The 20,126-nt window shown below is 40.6% G+C and overlaps 1 protein-coding gene across 1 annotated transcript in view; it reads right to left on the bottom strand.

Moving 5' to 3' along the window:
• Nucleotides 1–17,751, bottom strand: part of SSPN (sarcospan) — a 42,906-nt gene extending 25,155 nt beyond the window's left edge. The window contains exon 1 of the mRNA XM_043881371.1: nt 17,294–17,751. Within this exon, the coding sequence (XP_043737306.1) occupies nt 17,294–17,572 (279 nt within the window). The 5' untranslated portion in view covers nt 17,573–17,751. The remainder of the gene's footprint in view (nt 1–17,293) is intronic.
• Between the last annotated feature and the right edge of the window lie 2,375 nt (nt 17,752–20,126).

Below are 20,126 nucleotides of genomic sequence, written 5' to 3'. Positions count from 1 at the left end.
TTTATTTGGCTTACATATATTAGGAAGATACTCAATGGCTTTCCACTTGCCTTAGGAATCTACAACCCCAGAACTTCATTGCTCTGCTCTTGTTATTTTCATTTTTCCATTACAGTAAAAGTTGCCAATGAAGAGATGTAGAACAGAAATACTCTCTTCATCTAAGGATTAAGTTCCACCGGCTCAGGAAGAGTTTGGGTTATGACACACACCCCCATCTGTGCATTTCTACGTATTTCTTGGAGGGAACAATTTGTAATCTTTAGTTTGCAAGTAAGATTATTTTTACAAGAAGCTGATAAAGATCCAGGTCAAAATTTCTCAGCAAAGAGGTAATTCTAGATGATGAATTCTCTCAGAGAAAATTATTTCTTTGCAGAGCCTAAAGAGAGAAGACACTTGCTGAACCACACCTAAGCTGAGCTCACCTGTAACATCTCAGTCTTTTTCTTTCCCTTTGTTACTATCATTGTCTTCTTGCCTGAGGAGTTGTTACCTGACAGATGTATGTCTGAATTGCTGTAATTCTATGGACTTTTCTTCTATGAGTTTGCAAAGACATTCCAATCGAAGCAAAATGAATGATTTACGTGCTAATAAATTGAAAACAGCAGGTCTATCATCACCTAGAACTTTCTTTAATCTAGATCGCTTTGGAAAATAAATTGTAGAAGTAAAATTTCTAAGAATTTATGAGACAATTCTTCAGGAAATTATTGCTCTTGCCATTACCAGCAATGAGAGTGGATTCAACTGATTTGTTGTGATAAAAGATCTGATTGCCTGGCCAAGAAATATGAAGTGTGAAGAAGCACATACCAGACTGAAGTCCTTTGTTTGGTAAAATATATCCTTTCTAATTCCAAGTAATGGGTTTTATCATGATTTGAAGCTATCCAATAACCAGAATTTTATATCTATATCTGTGTTTATTTTGATATTAATGTAGCTATATATCTTTATAAAGATTTCTCTTATATACAGAAAGATTATATATGTATAATTGTATACGTATATGTATATATATATGTACATGTATATGTATAATTCATGATAGGTAGACTTTATACACGTGTTTAGAAAAAATTTTTAACCAATGTTGCATTCTACTTTGCACTGCTGTGGAGTTTAGCCAGATCTGTTGAATCAACACAGAAAAAGTGGAGAGGACAATGTGCCTGTTAGGTGACTACCCTGTTTCTTAACACACATTCTGCTGTGCAGATGTTTGCTTATATCTCCTATGTTGCTTTAGAAGATGTTAGAAAACTATCCTGATGGGACTGATAAAGATGAGTTGGAACCTGTGACCAGCAGCTGGATGAAGGGAGCCTGAATCCTCCAAATCCTATGGATATAGTGTGCTTTCCTTGATGTTCCTGCCAAAATAAGGTTGGAAAGCTAGGGAGATCTGCAAGAGATGTGTCAGAACAAAGCTGCTACAATTTCTAAGTTTCAAAAACCTTGCTTGCAAATGACTGCAAATTAGCTCATAATTTTGAACCAAAGAATCTCACAACTGTTTCATCAAATCACTTACAGAAAACTGAGAGGAAAATCCGACAACTATCCTGTGCATGACTTGTCAAGCAGACATTCAAGTGGAGTCCATTTAGTTTGGGTCCTATTTTAATATTGCAATGCAGATTTTCACATCTATGCCAAGATACATCTTTTATAGGAACTGCTGAGAGCTTTGCAATTACACCCTCAAAAAACTGAATAAGCACAGGGGACTTCCCTGGTGGTCCAGTGTCCAAGACTCTGCACTTCCATGCAGAGGATTGGAGTTTGATCCTTGGTCAAGGAACTAGATAGATCCCACATGTTGTGGGATCCCATAAGCTGCAACTAGAGAGGCCCACACATTGCAACTACTGAGCTCACGTGCTTTTGAGCCCACATGCCACAACTACAGAGCAGCTCCTGCATGCTGCAAGAAGACCCAACACAGCCAAAAATAAACAAATCTGTAAATGACATTAAAACCTTTTAAAAAAAGATTGAGTAAGCATGAACAGCAAAATTGTGGAGCAATAAAATTACTTCTTTATCATCCTGGTATAGTACTCCTCCTTCAATCATTTTGAATCTAGTATATCCATTCTTCAAACTCTGTTCAAAGATCCTCTATACTCATTGCCCACTTGGTATACTTTAGCTCTTTTATTCCCCCAACAAGGTAATAAGAAAAAAAATTACCCCATTTAATAGAATATTGTAACTCAGGTTAAGAAACTTGCAAAAAAAATCCAAAGAAAAAATTTTTAAAGCATTAAGAGGTTTCACTTTTACACAGTATTAAGGATAAAATGATAAGAAACTTCTCTCTATAAAACACTTTCAAATGCATTGAGCTTCTATAGGCTAACAGATGGAACTAAGACCATGGCATAAATGTAGGCCCCTAAATGGCTACTCCCTTATAGGACTACAAAACAATTAACCCAGTAGCACTGAAATTCATCAAGAAAATTGTTTTGTCTCAGTTGATGGTGTAGGGTAGAGATTTGAGGGATTTTAATACTTGCGCAGTCCTGGAACCCATGAAGGTGAGAAAGTAGAAAGTAACATGAAAGTGATCCTGAAAAAAAAAAAGTTTTCTTTTTCAACAAATAAATTAAGAGGGAGAGAGAGGGAGAGAAGGAAGAAAGGAAAAAGGCAAAGAGAGAAGACAAAGGAGAGAGAAAAGGTAAATCTGTGAGTAAAGGGGAAGTAAAAAATATATGAACCAATTGCTATTCATGAATTTTCTTGGGATCCTGATTTCAACAAACTGTGAAGAAATATTCATGAGTTAATCATGAATGTTCAAACTCCAATTTCATCTTGTTAACTTGTTAGGTATGACTGCTATTTTGATTAGTTTTTAGTCTTCATCTTTTGACTTACTGGACTATTTATGGATGAAATTACATAATATCCAAGATTTACTTCAAAATAATCCAATGTGTGATGTGTCGGTGTGGAGAAAGTGCCAGAATAGGCAAATAAAGCAACATTGATCATCTTGTGATAATTACTAAAACTGGATGATGGAATCATAGGAATTCATTATACTATTTTATCTACTTCTGAGTATGCTTGAAAATTTTCCACCATAAATAGGTAAATTTTTTTTAAAAGGCAGTTCTTGGATCATGATACCATTGGGATACTTGGCAAGGTAAACTGTCTGGAAAGGTTATACCACACCAAATTATCACATATAAAGCCTCTTAGAAAATGAACTCACAGACCACTTACACCAAACATATGAAGAACCAATTCATTAGTAAAGGCCAGCAGCCACACACATATAAATGTGTATGTATGCACACACACACATTCTCTTTCTCTCCTCTCTCTTTTCCTCTTTCTCAGAATTAAAGCCACATGAATTTCAAATAGCAGAACTAACAAATAGAGCCTATAAAAAAGTACATTCACTATATAACTATACTATTGGTTTACAAAATAATTTTATATTATATATGTGATTTGTAACTATTTTTTACATAACCATCTACTGTGAGCATATTTGAATAAATAAACATTTTTCAAAGTACATTCAAAATAAACAGATGTAAAAGAAGGAATTGAAAATACAAATAAACAACAGAGCACTTTTGAAAATTCCAGGAACATATTAAAAAATCAATAAAAGCAAAATAGGAGCTCTAGAAATGAAAAATAAAATCATTGGAATTAAAAGCTCCTGGAAAAGTAAGAGGCAGATTAAATTCAACTGAAAAGGGGAATATTGAACTAGAGAATAGATATGAAATATGACAAAATATGTGCCAAAATATGGCACAGAGGATACAGGGAGATGAAACTTAACAGAGAGATTGAGAAATACGGAAAATAAAACAAGAATGTCCAAATACATCTAACAGCATTTCCAGCAAAGTGACTAAAGAGAAGAGGGAGGTAATATTTGGAAAAAATAAATAATGGCTCAATTTTTTTAGCTGATGAAAGACACAAAAATCTTAGATTCAGGAAACACAAAATAGAACCCATAGATAGGCATATTGTAGTTAAACTACAAAACCCCAAAGACAGAAAATCAGAAAAGCAACCAGAGGAAAGGGGCATGTTATCTATAAAGGAAAAACAATTCTATACCAAACTGTGTAGCAGCAATAACTGAAGTCAGAAGACAATGAAATGGTATATTTTTTAATGAGAAAAAAAGCTGTTAACCTCAGACTAGTGAAATATTTTATAATCACTATCTTGTATGTAGTTATTAAGTAGACTAAAAATGTTTAATGAAAATGGGAAAATGAGGAGAAACATATTCATCTAATGTTGGGAAATTTGAATACATATCTCTCAGTGTGATATTCATATCAAGCTGAAAAATATTAGTAAAGATATAGAAAATTAAACAACATGATTGAATAGCTTGATTGTTAAATTAAATACAGAACCCTAATTTCAAAATGAGAGAATTCACATTTTTTCCAAGCTAAATGGAACATTTATAAAAAAAAAAACTAGTCACATACTAGATCACAAAGTAAGTCTCACATGTCAAAGGATTGATAGTACGAAAAACACATGAACTGAGCACAAAGCAGTTAATTTGAAATTAATAATCAAAAGATAACCAAAAAGGATATTAGAGAAAATTCAAATAAATGGTGAGATATTCTTTGCTCACGCAGAAAGTACAAACTGAATGAAAATACAAAAGTATTTTTCTTGGAACATGAGAAGCCAAATCTAAAATATACACAGAAGAAAATATAGCTAAGACTCAGGACAATTTTGAAGGAGAATAAGATAGGGGTAGGGATTCCCAAGCGGTGCAGTGGTAAAGAATTTGCCTGCCAATGCAGGAAACACAAGAGACACACGTTCGATCCCTGTGTCAACAAGGTCCCCTGTTGTAGGAAATGGCAACCCACCCCAGTATTCTTGCCCGGGGATTCCCATGGAGAGAGGAGCCTGATGGGCTATAGTTTATGGGGTCACACAGAGTTGAACACTTCTGAGTGACTGAGCAAACATGCAGGGAAGAGGTGGATTTGCTTATGCCATCATCTTTACAACAAGATGCATTATGGTGCTACTTCAATTTAGATAGTGTGATAGCAACACAGTGACAGAAAAATAAAACGACGAGACTGAAGAGAATCATAGATGCACTCCTCAAATCTAATATGGAAACTTGGTAGGTGATAAATGGAAATTGCAGATCAGTGTGAAGGGACTGATTATTGATGGTACTAAGATAATTAACACTCCAAAAATAAAATATGAACACTACCTCGCATCCATATGCAAAAAGTTAGACCACTTAAGGATAGAAATACAAAAGCACACCTTCAATATTTTCAAAAACACTAGAGAAAAATACCTTTTTGACCTTGAAATAGGGGGAGATTTAAAAAATATATATATTTAAAATATATCAAATATTTAAAATATATCAAATATTTAAAATATATCAAAGCATATACCATAAAAAGCTTAATATATGTAGATGCATTAAAATTAAGTATTTTCCACAACAAAACCATCATAAACAAAAGTCAAAGAGATGATACCAACTAGGAGAAGATATTTGCAGCACCTAAAACCACAAACGCTAAGTCACAACGATACTAAATCTTATAAAACAATAAGTAAGAGAAAAACAACTCACAGAAAATATTCATTGAATAAATAAAGGGTAGAAAACACAATTAAGCAGTCAATAAGCATATATGTTCAACTCCGGTAGTAATCAGAAAAATATAAATTAAAATAAGATATTATTGCACACTAATAAGATAGGCAAAAACTAAAATTATCTGCTACTTGGCCATAAAAAATAATGAAATTTTGTCACTTGCAACCAAATAAATGAACTCAAACAACATTATGCAAAGTGAAATAAGTCAAACAGAAAAAGACAAAGGACAAATACTGTATGATATTGCTTTTATGTGGAATCTAACAAATACAACAAACTAATGTATGTAAAAAAAGAAACGGACTCATAGAACAACCTATCGTTTATCAGAGTTGAGGGAGGAGAAATATAAGACGAGGGGCAATGTTCACTGCAGCACTATTTACGAAAGCTAGGACATGGGGGCAACTTAAACGTCCATTGACAGATGAATAAATAAAGAAGCTAGGGTACACATATACAATGGAATATTACTCAGCCATAAAAAGGAATATATTTGAGTCATTTCTAATCAGGTGGATGAACCTAGAGCCTATTATACGGAGTGAAGTAAGTCAGAAAGAGAAAAACAAATAAAGCGGGGATGAGAAGCACAAAATATTGGATGTACAATAGGCTCAAGGATGTTGCACAACCTGGACAATATAGCCAATATTTTGTAGTAACTGCAAATGGAAAGAAACTTTTAAAAACTGCACTAAAACTTGTTAATTAAAAGATAAAAGGTTTTTTTTGAAGTTAAAATTGTCTGAAGTAACAAAAGTTGGCATGTATATAGAACAGTGGGTGGGACTTCTGACTTACTGGGAGTGTAAATCTATACAACTTTGGGTTTGCAGTACTGATTTGGCAATATCTAAAAAGTTGAAAATGTCTGTATCTGAAGACAATTTTTCAATTACTAGGAATATTCTTTAAAAACTTTGAAATGTATGTGTAAAGAGCCATGGAACAGAATGTCCACTATGTCACTGTGTGTAATTGCAAGGAAAAAATTCTCTTTTGGAAGCAACCTAAATTTTCATTAACAGGAGAATGAGTAAATTAATTGCTACATACTTGCATAATGAAATATAGTATAGCAAAAATGAATGAATGATATCCATGAGTTATTATAAATAAATCTCAAAAACAATATTGAAAAATGATATTTTGCTACCATCTATATAACATTTAAAACAGAAAATAATTGTTGATTATGAATCTATACATTAAAAAGTATGAAAACATGCATAGGCATGATAAATACCAAATTCAAGATATAATCAATAGATACCTCTGGAGAAGGAGGGTGAGATAGGAGAGTATGATTAAGAAAGGAAAGAGGCAACTTCAATGTATTGCTGTGTTTTCTTTCTTAACAAAATGAAAACAATTATGACAAAATATTAAAACTTGAGGAATCGATAGGAAGTTGCTTTGTTATTTTGTCTATGTTATTATATGGGATTCCCAGGTGGTGCTAGTGGTAAACAGCCCTCTGGCCAAAGCAGGAGCCGTAAAGTGATGAGAGTTGGATCCCTGGGTTGGAAATATCCCCTGGAGGAGGGCATGGTAACCCACTCCAGTATTCTTGCCTGGAGGATCCCATGGACAGAGGAGCCTGGTAGGCTACAGTCCATAGCGTTGCAAAGAGTCTGACATGACTGAAGTGACTTATCATACATACATGCATGCTATTATACAGTTATACCTTTTCACAGTTAAAATCATAGGATTGTATAGAACTGGCCATACTTGTTCAAACCCACACAAAAATAAAAATAGCCTAAATTTATTTGAACATGGTAGAGCTGGGATTGTACCCACACTTGTTTTATTCCAAAACTAGAGCCCCTCCTGCAATCTCAGGCCCCTCTCCTTGTCTTTTTTGATTCTTCTCAGACAGGATTAATCACACCTTCCTCTGTGCCACTTTCGTTAAACACGTAGTTTCTAAACTTACTGCAGTTGATTGTATGTGTGTGTGCATGTGCATGTGTGTGTGTATTCCCCCATACACAGCTCCTGGTGGCAACGTGTATGGCATATGGAAAGACACAGCGAGAATGGCTAAACGTGAAAGGTTTCTGTTTTACAAGTCAGTAATCTTTCTTTAGGGCTTCCCAGGTGCCTTAGTGGTACAGAACCCAACTGCAATGCAGGAGATGCAGGTTCAATTCCTGGGTGGAAAAGATCCTCTGGAGGAGGGCATGGAAACCCGCTCCAGTATTCTTGCCTGAAGAATCCCAGGGACAGAGAAGCCTGGCAGGATACAGTCCATGGAGTCGTAAAAGAGTCGGACATGACTTAGCGACTAAACAGCAATCTTTCTTTTTTATAGGCTTCTGTTCTGTTGCTTTTCAACCACCTACCTCACTCTGGTGGTGACTTACCAGAAGCTAATCATCAATAGGTTCTACAAATACATACTTTTGCAAAGTAATCTATTTCAAAGAATATAAGAGAAACTAAAATTGTGTTTCAGCATTTCTCATGAATTAACACAAGGGTTAGAAGTGCTACATATTTGTGGGAAAAATTAAGCACAGCTCATTTGTTCCACTTTGGGACTTTTCAAGTCCTCAGAAGCGAAAGTAATCTTATAAATGTGGATTTAGCCTACTCCAGAGGTAGAGAGAGGCTTCCCAGGTGGTATTAGTGGTAAAGAACCCATCTGCCAATGCAGGAGACATCAGAGACATGGGTTCAATCCCTGGGTTGGGAAGATGCCCTGAAGGAGGGCATGGCAATCTATTCCAGTATTCTTGCCTAGAGAATCCCATGGACAGAGGAGCCTGGCAGGCTATGGTCCATAGGGTTGCAAAGAATGGGACATGACTGAAGTGACTTGCACACACATGCAGAGGTATACAGTTTGGCTGTATTTTATGATACAGGCATAATTAAGTAGGTTCTCAAATTAGGTCCCACTTGAGAAATGATTGCACAGATAATTCTACATTAATACTCCTGGGCCCATCTCTATGAAACAGCACAATAAGTGAAATTTGATGAAATGGTCCAGTATATAGGAATTATACAGTAAATCAATACAAAGTCAATCATAACTGGAGCGTAAATGAGAGAACCATCCTGTACAGCCTTTAAAAAACATTATCAGGTGGCTTTTCTAATGAAGAGTAATTTTTACCAAAACAACGACAACAACAAAACAGGATCTAATGGAACACCAAGTAATATATAGTAACATTACTTCTTTAAAATGTGTTTTGTCCTCTTCATCATGAAGGGGTCAGTGTCCCCAGGCAGCCTGTAGCCTCTCCCGCGTTTCCTCTCTTCCCTTCCATGGCAACATGGGTTAGCAAGACACTGAGCTTTTTGTGATGTGTGTGTGAGGCCAGGGAGAAGGGGGAGCCAGCCTTCAGGGAGGTCTCCAGGTGGAAAAATTCGTGACGCACTAGACTTGGTGACTGAATGAGAATTGTTTACCGAGGGTTCTCGAACACAATAGTTACCGTTACCTTATGTCCATTTTAAAATTTTTTGCTTGGTCTCAGGGCCCTTAACTCTGAAACCCTCTCATCATAGGCATCCCAGACAACTTATTCATGAAAGGTGATATGACAAAGCCAGCCTGAGTGGTTTGATCTGTCTGTTTCAGCAGCTGAGTAGCCAGGCGCATGACAGACATGCACAAACTTTCTGAACGTGGAACGTGTACACTAAAATGGTCAAATTCTGCCTTTCATTTGTAGGCAGTCATGGAGAAGTTATTTTGCTTCAATTATGAAGTGTCCACCTTACAGAGACCTAGCTTGCCCTTTCACTGCCTCCGATGCTACACCCCTCCACTGAGACAGAAGGGATTTTCTTCCTGGGTTCTTCTCCCTGCATCCTCCACCCTCCACCAGAAAGGATGAAGGCTGAAACGCTATTTCCCTTATCTGAGAAAATGCCTCCTTCATACTTTTCCTGGCAGAGCTAAATGGCATGGCTAACAGCCTGATATGTGTGCCACACCTGATACTTTAGAAGGAAGCTGGTAAGTGTTATTTTCTCCCTTAGTAATAAAGCAAAAATCCATTCCCTAGTCAGGGTCTAGCTAACACATTAGCGATTCCCTCTTTTTTTTTCTTGTCACCTGTCATTATCTTCTACACAAGAGAGAGGCCTTGATAACAATCTATCTTAAAGGGATTTTAATGGCTTGTTACAGCGAATGCCGAATCAAACACTTTCAAAACAACAGTTGAGTGGGATGCCGCTAAAAGAGCCTCCTTGAGGTTTCCACAGCCTCTCCCAGCCAGGGAGAAGTTGCTCATTTCTGCAACAGCAGAAGCAGGCCCAGCGAGCTTCTTCAGCAGAATGTGGGAATGCGATTTGTGAACAAACCATTTGCTTTCTCACAGCCACTTAGCCTCATGTCAGAGCGCAGGAAGAACAGCACTGAGACACTCAGATTCATGACTGCGTTAGGCTGTGGATGTGGCTCTACAACCTTAGAGCAGAGAGCATCCACTGGAACCACGGCCCTGCCTGTGTTTACTACTCGTTTTGGACTGGGATTGGACCAAAAGGCGGCGTATCAGATGGTTTTAGTCACTCCTCTAGTCTTTCTCTCTGGGATGGTTGGGGTTTGTGCAGCACAGTTCAGGATTTCTAAGCTGAACAAACAGGATCAGATGAGAAGCCCTGTGCGTGAGTGTTCAGTCGCTTCAGTCTTGGGCAACTCTCTGAGACCCTATGAACTGTAGCCCGCCAGGCTCCTCTGTCCATGGGATTCTCCAGGCAAGAATACTGGAGAGAGTTGCCCTGCCCTCCTCCAGGGGATCTTCCCTACCCAGGGATCGAACTCACATCTCTTGTCTTTCCTGGATCACAGGCGGATTCTTTACCACTGAGCCACGGGGGAACTGGGGAGAAGCCCTGATGGCAGACCAAAGCGGGGGTCCACCAGGGGCTGCGGGCTGGAGGCTTGTGACAGCATGAGCCCCCAGGTGGGAGCACCCCTCGGGTTTTATTTTGACCCATTCCTCAAAACAAAGACTGTTCACCTAATTTTCAAAATCATCATCATAAAATGAAAGCATCAGCTGCATATTAAAAAGTATCAGCTGTATATTATTCAGGGAAAAGAGCTGGCTTCCCTGAATTCTAGAAAGACCAAGCCTGAGATCACTGCTCCCAGAGGCCAGAGGGCTCACCCAATTGCTGAAAACCTGAGCATACCCCCAAGGCCGGGCTCAGTCTGCCGTCCTCATTTCCTTGCCTCAGAAGTCAGGGTGTCATGTAGCTAGATCCTGAGAGTGACTCACTCCAATAAGAAAAGTCGGAAATTTACTAAACGGTGAGTACTAAGCTTTAAAGAACTGGGGGGACAAATGAAATGCCTAAGCTACCTTTAGAATTGTATGTACCACCTTCATCTACTTGATTTTTATTTTTACTGAAATTTGACACACACACACACACACACACAAAAAAAAACTAACTAGTAAAATGCCTTGAAAATACCTTCCTCCATACGTTTCACTACTGGCATGAACCTCAGTCATGCCACCTCACAGACTGCCAAGTGTCAGCTTACTGGCTCACAATATTCAAACTTCTAGATTTCCATGAAAGCCATGGGATCTTCATGAAAAAGATGAGAAAACACATTTATGAACCACTGAGCTGGCTGTACAAGTGGATATTCCTCACTGAAAGGGCTATGGATTGAATTATGCCCCCCTCCACCCAATTCCTATGTTTAAGCCTTAATCCTCAATGTGACTGTATTTGGAGATAGGGCTTTTAGGAGGTAAATAGGGCAGAAGAAGTTATAAGGTGAGGTCCTAATCCTACAGGACTGGTGATCTTAGAAGAAGAGGAAGAGAAAGATCCTCTGTTCTCTCTTCATACATGCATCAAGGAAGGACCACATGAGCACATAGCGAGTAAGAGGCCATCTGCAAGCTAGGAAGAGAGCTCCTCACCAGAACCCCACCGTGCTGGGGCAGACTAAGGCAGAAAGGAAAATGTATTTTAGTTATTGCTGTACGTGTAAGTTCACACATATAAATTTTAAAATCTATCGGGGTGATCAAGTGAGTTGCCTTGCTCAGGCTTCTGACTGCTACTCCTGCCGAGTTTTATCTCATACGCTGGGATCCGAGGCAGCATCCAAACCATGTGAAGGAGAACATGCCTCTAAGATATGCTTTCATACAATTGCAAATACTGTTCCCAACATCCATATTCTAAAAGAAATCCCCCTTCAGCTTATAAACTCATTGTATTAAACCTAGACTTGAATATTTACAGCAAGTAGTAACTAGATGGTTAAATCATCACAAGGTCTCATCCAACTCTGGATTTTGATGGGCTCTTGCGAGCAACATTTCTCTGGTTTGCCAGGACCTAAGTCCTAAAAGTGAACTATGCTTTGCAGCGAAATGGTGTCTAATTACAGTGTAACGAGTGGATTCCACCCTCATTCTACAGTAACACAGAAGCATGCACACTGAATCCTTCAGATACCTTTGTGTGTATCCTTTAATGTTGATGGCAGTCCTTCAGGGTGCAATACAGGCAAGTGGACCCAGGTAAAGAACACCCTTAATAGAAATGTCATGGGCAAGGCTAATTGCAAGAAAAAGTCTAGAAAACATCCATTTCCTCAGACCAAATTGAAAGTAGACATCATAATGGCAATCTATGAAACTATCAGACCAAATATTAGGAAAACCTATACTACTGCTCTCTTTGGAAAAAGGTAAGGTTGCAAATACTGACATCTACCATTCAGCCACATCAATCCCAATTTGTCCTAATTTATTCAAGGTAGGGGAATGCAAAATATATCATGTGACTTCTTGTCTCTTTTCTAAATCCTGCAGTCATCTTATAACCTGAAATAAAATATCTCAAAAATGCTAAGTTAACATACTCTGAATATTTTTGAAACTCAAGAGCCCAAAACAGAGTAATTACACACTCCTTATTATTACCTCTCAGTGTTTTTCAGCATCATCAATAAACTTAAAATTCTCTATTTTGGAAAATACATCTGTAAGTCATTTTTTCAAACCATAGTTTAAAGTGGATATATACAAGTTCAAACAGAAACTCTAATAATAAGTATGGAATACAGTTCAATTCAATACACACTGGATATCGTCATGTGTCAGAATACATAACAGCCCCATGGACACCTAATACACTTAAAGAGAATTACCTGCTTTACTTTTTATTTGATCATCCCCAAAGCCTATGAAGGGCTTCCCAGGTGGCACAGTGGTAAAGAATCCACCTGCCAATGTAGGAGACACAAGAGACACGGGTTCGATCCCTGGGTCAGGAAGATCCCCTGGAGAAGGAAATGGCAACCCACTCCAGTGTTCTTGCCTGGAGAATCCGAGGGACAGGGGAGCCTGGTGGGCTGCCGTCTATGGGGTCGCACAGAGTCGGACACGACTGAAGTGACTTAGCAGCAGCAGCAGCAGCAGCAGGACTCTTAATTATTACAATTCATAAGTTTTATGAATGATATTAAAGAAAAACAACATTCTTCCCTAAAAGCCCTTTTCTTAAACTTTCTAAAGTGATTTGTGTAGTATATATCTCAGGGATTTTATTCCAGGCAGACAGGGGTGGGAGGTGGGGTATGTGAGCAATGGAGCAACAGTGAGGAAAACTAAAACCACAATAAGGCGAATAAATTCCCACTTTTCATGGGAATATTCCCTACAAGGGCCAAGAGACTAACAAATACTAAACATCCCCATTGGGATCAGAAGCAAGAGTTTGCTCTTAAATTGACTTCAGAGTAAAGATGCCAAAGCAAATAAATCACTGTAAGTGAAATACTCTGAAAGGTAAATGGACTTTAAAAATATTTGCGTAGGTTAAATTTTTTAATCGGAAGTATTCATTACTGTCAGATATGATAAGGCCACATGTCCATCAGGATCTCTGGAGATCTCCTTCTAGTATATGATTCATTATTTTTAAACCAATACCTAGCTGGGCAGACATCCCCAACAAATGTTACTGAGTGAAGAAAAATAAGCCAAGATTCAAACATGTTAGGCTTCACCTAAACCAAAATTGTATTAAGTAAAATGGAAGTAAAGGCCCCAATGTTCTCAGACTTCTTCAATCCACACACAGCTTTTCATTAAGAATAATTCTGGAATGACGACAAACTCGAATGCCTATTCAACTCAGCTACTCAAGCCTTTAATAGAATAAAATGCTGCGCAAACTTGTGTTTCCTAGGATCCCTTTCCCCTAGCCAAGTGCATCCTCAAAGACCCTGGTTCACTTTGCATTGTCCCTGTGAAGTGACTTGCAACCCTCAAGCTATGTAGAAAAAAATTTAAGAGAAGAATGGGACTCTTACAGGTTACATAGCCTCCGCAGTAGCTCCATTCTTTTTCTTTCCTTTATGAGAATCTTTGTAATTGAAGTAAAAAGACTTCAGTCATCTCTCTGATGGACAGTGAGAGGTAAGTAAGAAATAAGTTGTTTTTCTAAAATTCCTCAACATAAATCTCAGATCAGAGAACACCAATGTCTTTTTTATATAACTGGAATTTCACTGCATATACCTCAAGTCACCCAGATACTGGTCAGGAAGAAGTTGCTTAAATGAATTTATCTGTATACCTAGATTCTATCATGGGAATGGTGATACCAAAATCCCAAAGTAATGGGATAGCAAGCCTTGTAAAATGAAGGAAGTATCATGGTCAGAGGCAACCAATACAAACAGAAATAGAGGAGTGAAGCAGGTCAAGCTGTGGATGGGGAGGGTGCCTCAGCCTAGGTGCCCTGCTTGAATTCAGCATACATTCCAGAAGCAGGTTTGACTCTGCCCTATTTCCAGGGAGTGTTGACCTGTACTTTGGTCTAGCGTGTCTGCTAAACAGGGCAAACTTTCCAGTATTCCCTGGCAGATATACCAGGCCAGAATCACTCCCTGTCCCAAGGAAAAAATAACCCTGAGGAGGCCCTTTCCCCCCGCCCCCCAAATTAGTTTTTAGAAACTTCCAGAGAGATTCAGAAAGTATTTTCAGTTTTTCAGTTTAGTCGCTCAGTTGTGTCATTCAGAAAGTACCAGACTCAACTAATACCGCTAAGACTGCTAACAGTAACTTGGCTGAGATCAGAGAAAGGTGAGATGGCCGAGCTGATACCTCCTCCTTTAGGGTTCAAACTGGTCTTGGAAATGGAGCAAGTCCAAAGTGACTGTTCTTCGTGATTAAGAGATAAAACAGAGCTACTGCTACTTCCAAGAGTGCTGCTACCAGTGACTGCTCCACGCTTCGCTAATAAAAAGCGCACACTCACTGAACGTGTGTACCCCAAGTCAGGACTCCAGGTGTGAGAACATGTATTCACTTATCTATTCCTCAGGACAACCCTCAGAGGTAGGAATTAATATTATTAACATTTGGATTTCATCAATGAAGACACAGAAGCCTGGAGAAGTTAAAGGAACTTGCCTTAACTGAGTTATTCACTTAAGAGTTATTCAGCGAATAATGGAGAGGGGTGGGGGGCCGGTTCATCTCCAGGCAGAGTCCTGCTTCTGTACTTTACCATCCTGCCTCCTTGCCTTTTCTCTTCCTGAAAACTTGGAAGAGCGCCCCGGGACCAACCACAGACAGCCCGACAAGGACAAAAAGCATGGTGTCTGTGGGAGACGGGGACACGTTGCCTGCAGCCTTGGCCCAGCTGTGTTGAATTTTTCCTCGCCAGGCTCCTCAGGGTCCCTCCTCACTTGTCTCAGGCCATCTCCACTAACTGCTCTGCTCTACATATGCTCTCCGTTCAAAGAGAAGGCTACAGATATCATCAGCACAGATATCACTATGAGAAAACGTCAAGTGAATCCCAGATCATAACCTGGAAAATTGGAAAGAAAGAAAAAACAGAACTGGCTATAGACAACGCTCTTTGCAATACACCCAAGGAACTTCCTGGGCAACTAGGAATATGTGATGCTCCTACCAGGCACTCATAAAATTTCAGTTGCAAGGTTTGTACGCTACAGTCTTGAACATTAACACAATTTTTTCCCAGCTAATCTGCTTTTTTGGTACTGGACTTTTTTAAAGTTGGAGTAAAGAATGGATAGAAAACACATTTGCAAATAATATTCAAAACCACCACCATATGAGAAGTTTCATTCCTTTCTTCTATGAATTCGCCTAGCCTTAAAGAACAGACATATTTTCCCTGAGTCTGTTGACAGTCACTGAAGTGACTAAAATACCCAGTGTATCTTAGTGAAAAGCTATTTTTAAAATCACTTGATTTAGAAAACTCCAATCATGATAATTTCATGGGACTTCTGAGTACACAAATTAAAAGTTTTAAATTACTCTGCAAGAATTTGAGAGTTCAAATACTCTTAATTAGAAAATACCGGCATCAATGCATATTTAATCAGGTGTTTTTAACATCTGTCCCTGATACAAAATTATTTTGAGGGTTGTTTTGTGAGTTAAGGTTCTTCTGGTCAGTAATTACGGTGAGGATGCCACGCGAGACCGGCAGCCAGTAATGCGGATCCTGGTCCCTCCTGGCTCTCCCATACCTCACCTCTGGACGTTGAGAACGTCATTTAACTTCTCTTAGCCTGTTTCCTCATGTCCACAGATGAATGACAGTTCCCACCTCAAAGCCTTGTTCCATAGACCAAATGAAATGATGCAGGTGGAAGAGATTTTAGTGACTCCGAGGCAATATCATATAATATTAAAATTACAAACTAAATGTAGGAGTGGCGTGGCTTAGTGAGGAAAGCGCAGATGTATTCTGGAGCAAAGAGGTATCAACTTGGCTGATTTGCCAACTCATGACCTTGGTTCTCTCAGTTGAGAAATGGAAGGATAAGAACTATCCCACAGACTGATGTGAGGGTTAAAAATAATATGTAGGGCCTCTAGCAGGACAGGCCCAAGTAGGTGCTCAATAAATGGCACCCGTTTCGTATCAGAGAAAACGTTTAATTAAGCTTAAGGATGCTGTGTGCAAACACAACAGCTGAGCGGGGTTCTGCCTGGAACAGTACATCCATTAGCTGGGTCCCAAATAGACTCCCGCCTCGGCCAGCGCCCTGGGTTTATCCCACTTTAGACTCCAGTGGATTAAGGCTGTGCTTGCTGTATTCGCATTTCCTGCCTTCCACCACTGTTTTCTAAAGCTTCCTAATGGAACCTTCGATTTAAAAAATAAAATCAACTCTACCCAATGGGGTCACTCCAAGCACAGGATTTTTCCCAACTTGCTTTCACAAGATGAACTTATTCACTTTTTTGCTAGTCCTGGAGGGAGGGGGGTGGGGTCCGCGGGGCTAGGGGAAGGAAAGAGCCGACGTGGATCTGCTGTTGTTACTGAGAATGTTCAACGTGACCAGAATGAGCAGCCTGGGCCTCGCGTCCCCAGCTCCAGCGCCCGAGGGTCAGGAGTGTCGGAGGCGTTCGGAGCCGCAAGCAGGACAAGGACAGGAGCCCCGCCGCGCCGGGCCCGGGCAGACCCGGTCCGGCGGGCATCGGTCCCTGAGCGGGCGCGAGTTAGAGGCTTGTTGCCGGGGAAGGGCGCATGCAGGTGGGTTAGTGGTAACTCGACCATGCGGCGTGGCATTCCTGTCTGGCAAACGCGCTCAGGCAAAACAGACTCGATGCTTACAATGATCCCAGCCCAAAATGGAGTGTCTCTGACTAGCAGGGAGGAGCTGATGCCGGCCATGAGGAAGCCCACCACGGTCACGGCGATGCCCAGCGCCAGCTGCAGCAGCGCGAGCAGCAGCGGGAACCGGCAGCCGCAGCACGTCCGGGCCTCCTCCTCCCCGCTCTCCTTGGGGGCCCCCGCGCCCCTCTTCGGCCCCATGTCGTCGGGCCCCGCGGCGTCGGCGGCTGGCGGTCCCCCTTGGCTCCGCGCGCCGCGGCCGGGCCGCTCCCTGCCCATGGCGGCTGCGGGGGCGGCGGCGGCGGGGGCGGGTCGCGCCGGCCCGGCTCGGCGAGTTACGGAGGCTGAACAAATATGGAAAACATTTGGAGCCACTGGCCGAGCCTCCGAAGGCCACGGGGAGCCCGCGGCGGAGGGGGAGTCGAGGGGGGTCGCCAACTGCCAACGCGCCGGGCAGGACGCAGCGCCCGCAGACTCCGGCAGGGTGGCCGGGCGCCTCCCAAACCCCGCGCTCTTTGGACAGGCTGCGTGTGCGCGCGCGTGCGTGTGTATGTGTGCGCACGTGGGGGGTGTGCGTGCATCTGCGCGTGTGTGTGCGGTGTCTGTTTTCCCCACTTCAAACCCCAGGATTTTTTTGCTTTTGTTTTTGTTTTCTGAGAGGTGCAATGCAAGGTGATGAATGTTTAAATCACTTGAGTTTAATTAGTAGACAATTTAATCCAAAAGAGGCGTTGCTAGGCTCCAAGCTGTGGAGTCGTTTCCAGAAGTTAAGTTGTTCCCTATTTTCCAACCAAGGCCTGGGCTCTTTTTAAAGTTCTGCGATCCCGCTGACAAATCAAGGCATTTTCCCATTGAGGTGTTTGCTTTTGAAATGACTGTTTATAGAGATCCTCGGCTAATTGGGAACTCTCTCACGTGTCTTTGTTTTTAAAAGCCCCTTTAATCGTTTATGCAAAGTCCCCCGCCAGTCTTTGGGAATCTCCACAACCAACGGTGCCTAGGGGGATTATTATACACCTTGAAGCTAGAGGATTTAATAACTCTGTCCACATTTGGGAAATGTTTAACTCACCTACAGTGTGCTAGAAAAGAAGGATGCTCAAGGTAGATTTGGTCCCTGCCTTAAGTCACCAAACAAATCAATAAAACCAATTATTCTTATTCCCACATAGCTCTCCTCAGTAGCACTTAGAGCAAACTTCAGTAAAACCACTAAGAAATGATCCCATCACTTTGGAGTATTTATATCTACTTTGGCATGGTCATTTTAGCGTTCAGAGAGCTTTATTTAAAAAATAAGTGATGTTGCCAGGATGCCAGGATAAAGGCTACTCCTAGATTGTTTGCTATCAGCTAATTGAAAGAACGATCTAACTCCTTGCTTTGTTTTCAAATAGGAAACTAATCGTCATCAGCTCTTCCTTGGGTACCTTTGAAGGTATTAAATATATTCTTATTCTATGAACTGCAGTGTTTTCCTTATACCTTCTTTCTGGATCAGGCTTCCCAGATGGCTCAGTGGTAAGAGAATCCACCTGCAATGCAGGAGACGTGGGTTCAGTCCCTGGGTCTGGAAGATCCCCTGGAGGAGGAGATGGCAACCCACTCCAGTATTCTTGCCTGGAAAATCCCATGGACAGAGGAGCCTGAGGGGCTTCAGTCCCTTGGGTCGTAAAGAACTGGACTCGACTTAGGGACACACAAGTGCTTCTGGATCAGTGAGAAAAATATGATCTGTGGAACAAATGCATTAACTTAAAAAGCAGAAACCAAACTGCATATCCCAGTGCTCCACCTAGAAGCAATAGAAGCAGCACTCACTCTCACAAGAGGAGCAATGGGACAGAGGAAAGGTCGCTGTCAACTTTGGGGCCCTTATGCCGTTAGATTTTTAGTGAGAACAAATGAAAGCTCTTGCCGCACCGAGGTACCCACGTGACTTGTGCCTGATTGAGAACAACCCAAATGACCAAGTTTTTCTACATAAACCCAGAAAAACATTTTTAGGAAACTAACTGATTACCTGGAATTAATTATTTGTTCTTAAGGATGATCTAGCTACCAGTTACTGAGTATCTATTCTGTAACAAGCACACGCTAGCTACTTTATTTCCTGACTATTACTCCTTACAAACACCTTGTAATTATAGCTTCTTCTTTTAAAGATGAAAAAGTTGAGTATCGGAGTTATTCACTAACCGGATTATTGAGTGACACATCTAGTTAGGGATGAGTGAGGGGAACCAAATATGAACCCTTGTAGAGTATCTGTTTTATTCATTACTGCTTGTAAACAAACAAGTGGGAGAACTGTTTAAATCATTTGTGATGTGAAACAATTTAATGATCATTGCTGTTTGTCGCCCGGTTGTGCCTGACTCTTTGCGAGCCTATGGATTGAAGCACACTAGGCCTCTCTTTCCCTCACTATCTCCCAAAGTTTGCCCAAGTTCATGTCCATTGCTTTGGTGATGCCATCCAGCCATCTTGTCCTCTGATGGGCCCTCTTCTCCTTCTGCCCTCAATCTTTCCCAGCATCAGGGACTTTCCCAATGAGTCAGCTGTTCATATCAGATGACCAAAATACTGGAGTTTCAGCTTCAGCATCAGTCCTTCCACTGAGAATTCAGGGTTGAGTTCCCTTAAGATTGACTTGTTTGATCTCCTTGCTGTCCAAGGGACTCTCAGGAGCCCTTAATGATCACAGGTAGTATTTTATCTGTCACAGGATTCACTATTAGCCTTGAACCTAAGAGTACTTGAGTACATTACAAAAAATATGTTGATCCACCGCCATAATATATGTGATAGTTGATTGAGACTCTTATGTTTA

Source organism: Cervus elaphus, chromosome 22 (assembly GCF_910594005.1).
Source record: "Cervus elaphus chromosome 22, mCerEla1.1, whole genome shotgun sequence".
Taxonomy (NCBI): Eukaryota; Metazoa; Chordata; class Mammalia; order Artiodactyla; family Cervidae; genus Cervus; species Cervus elaphus.
Note: the sequence above shows the minus strand (reverse complement) of the source record. Positions and strands in the feature narration are given on the sequence as shown.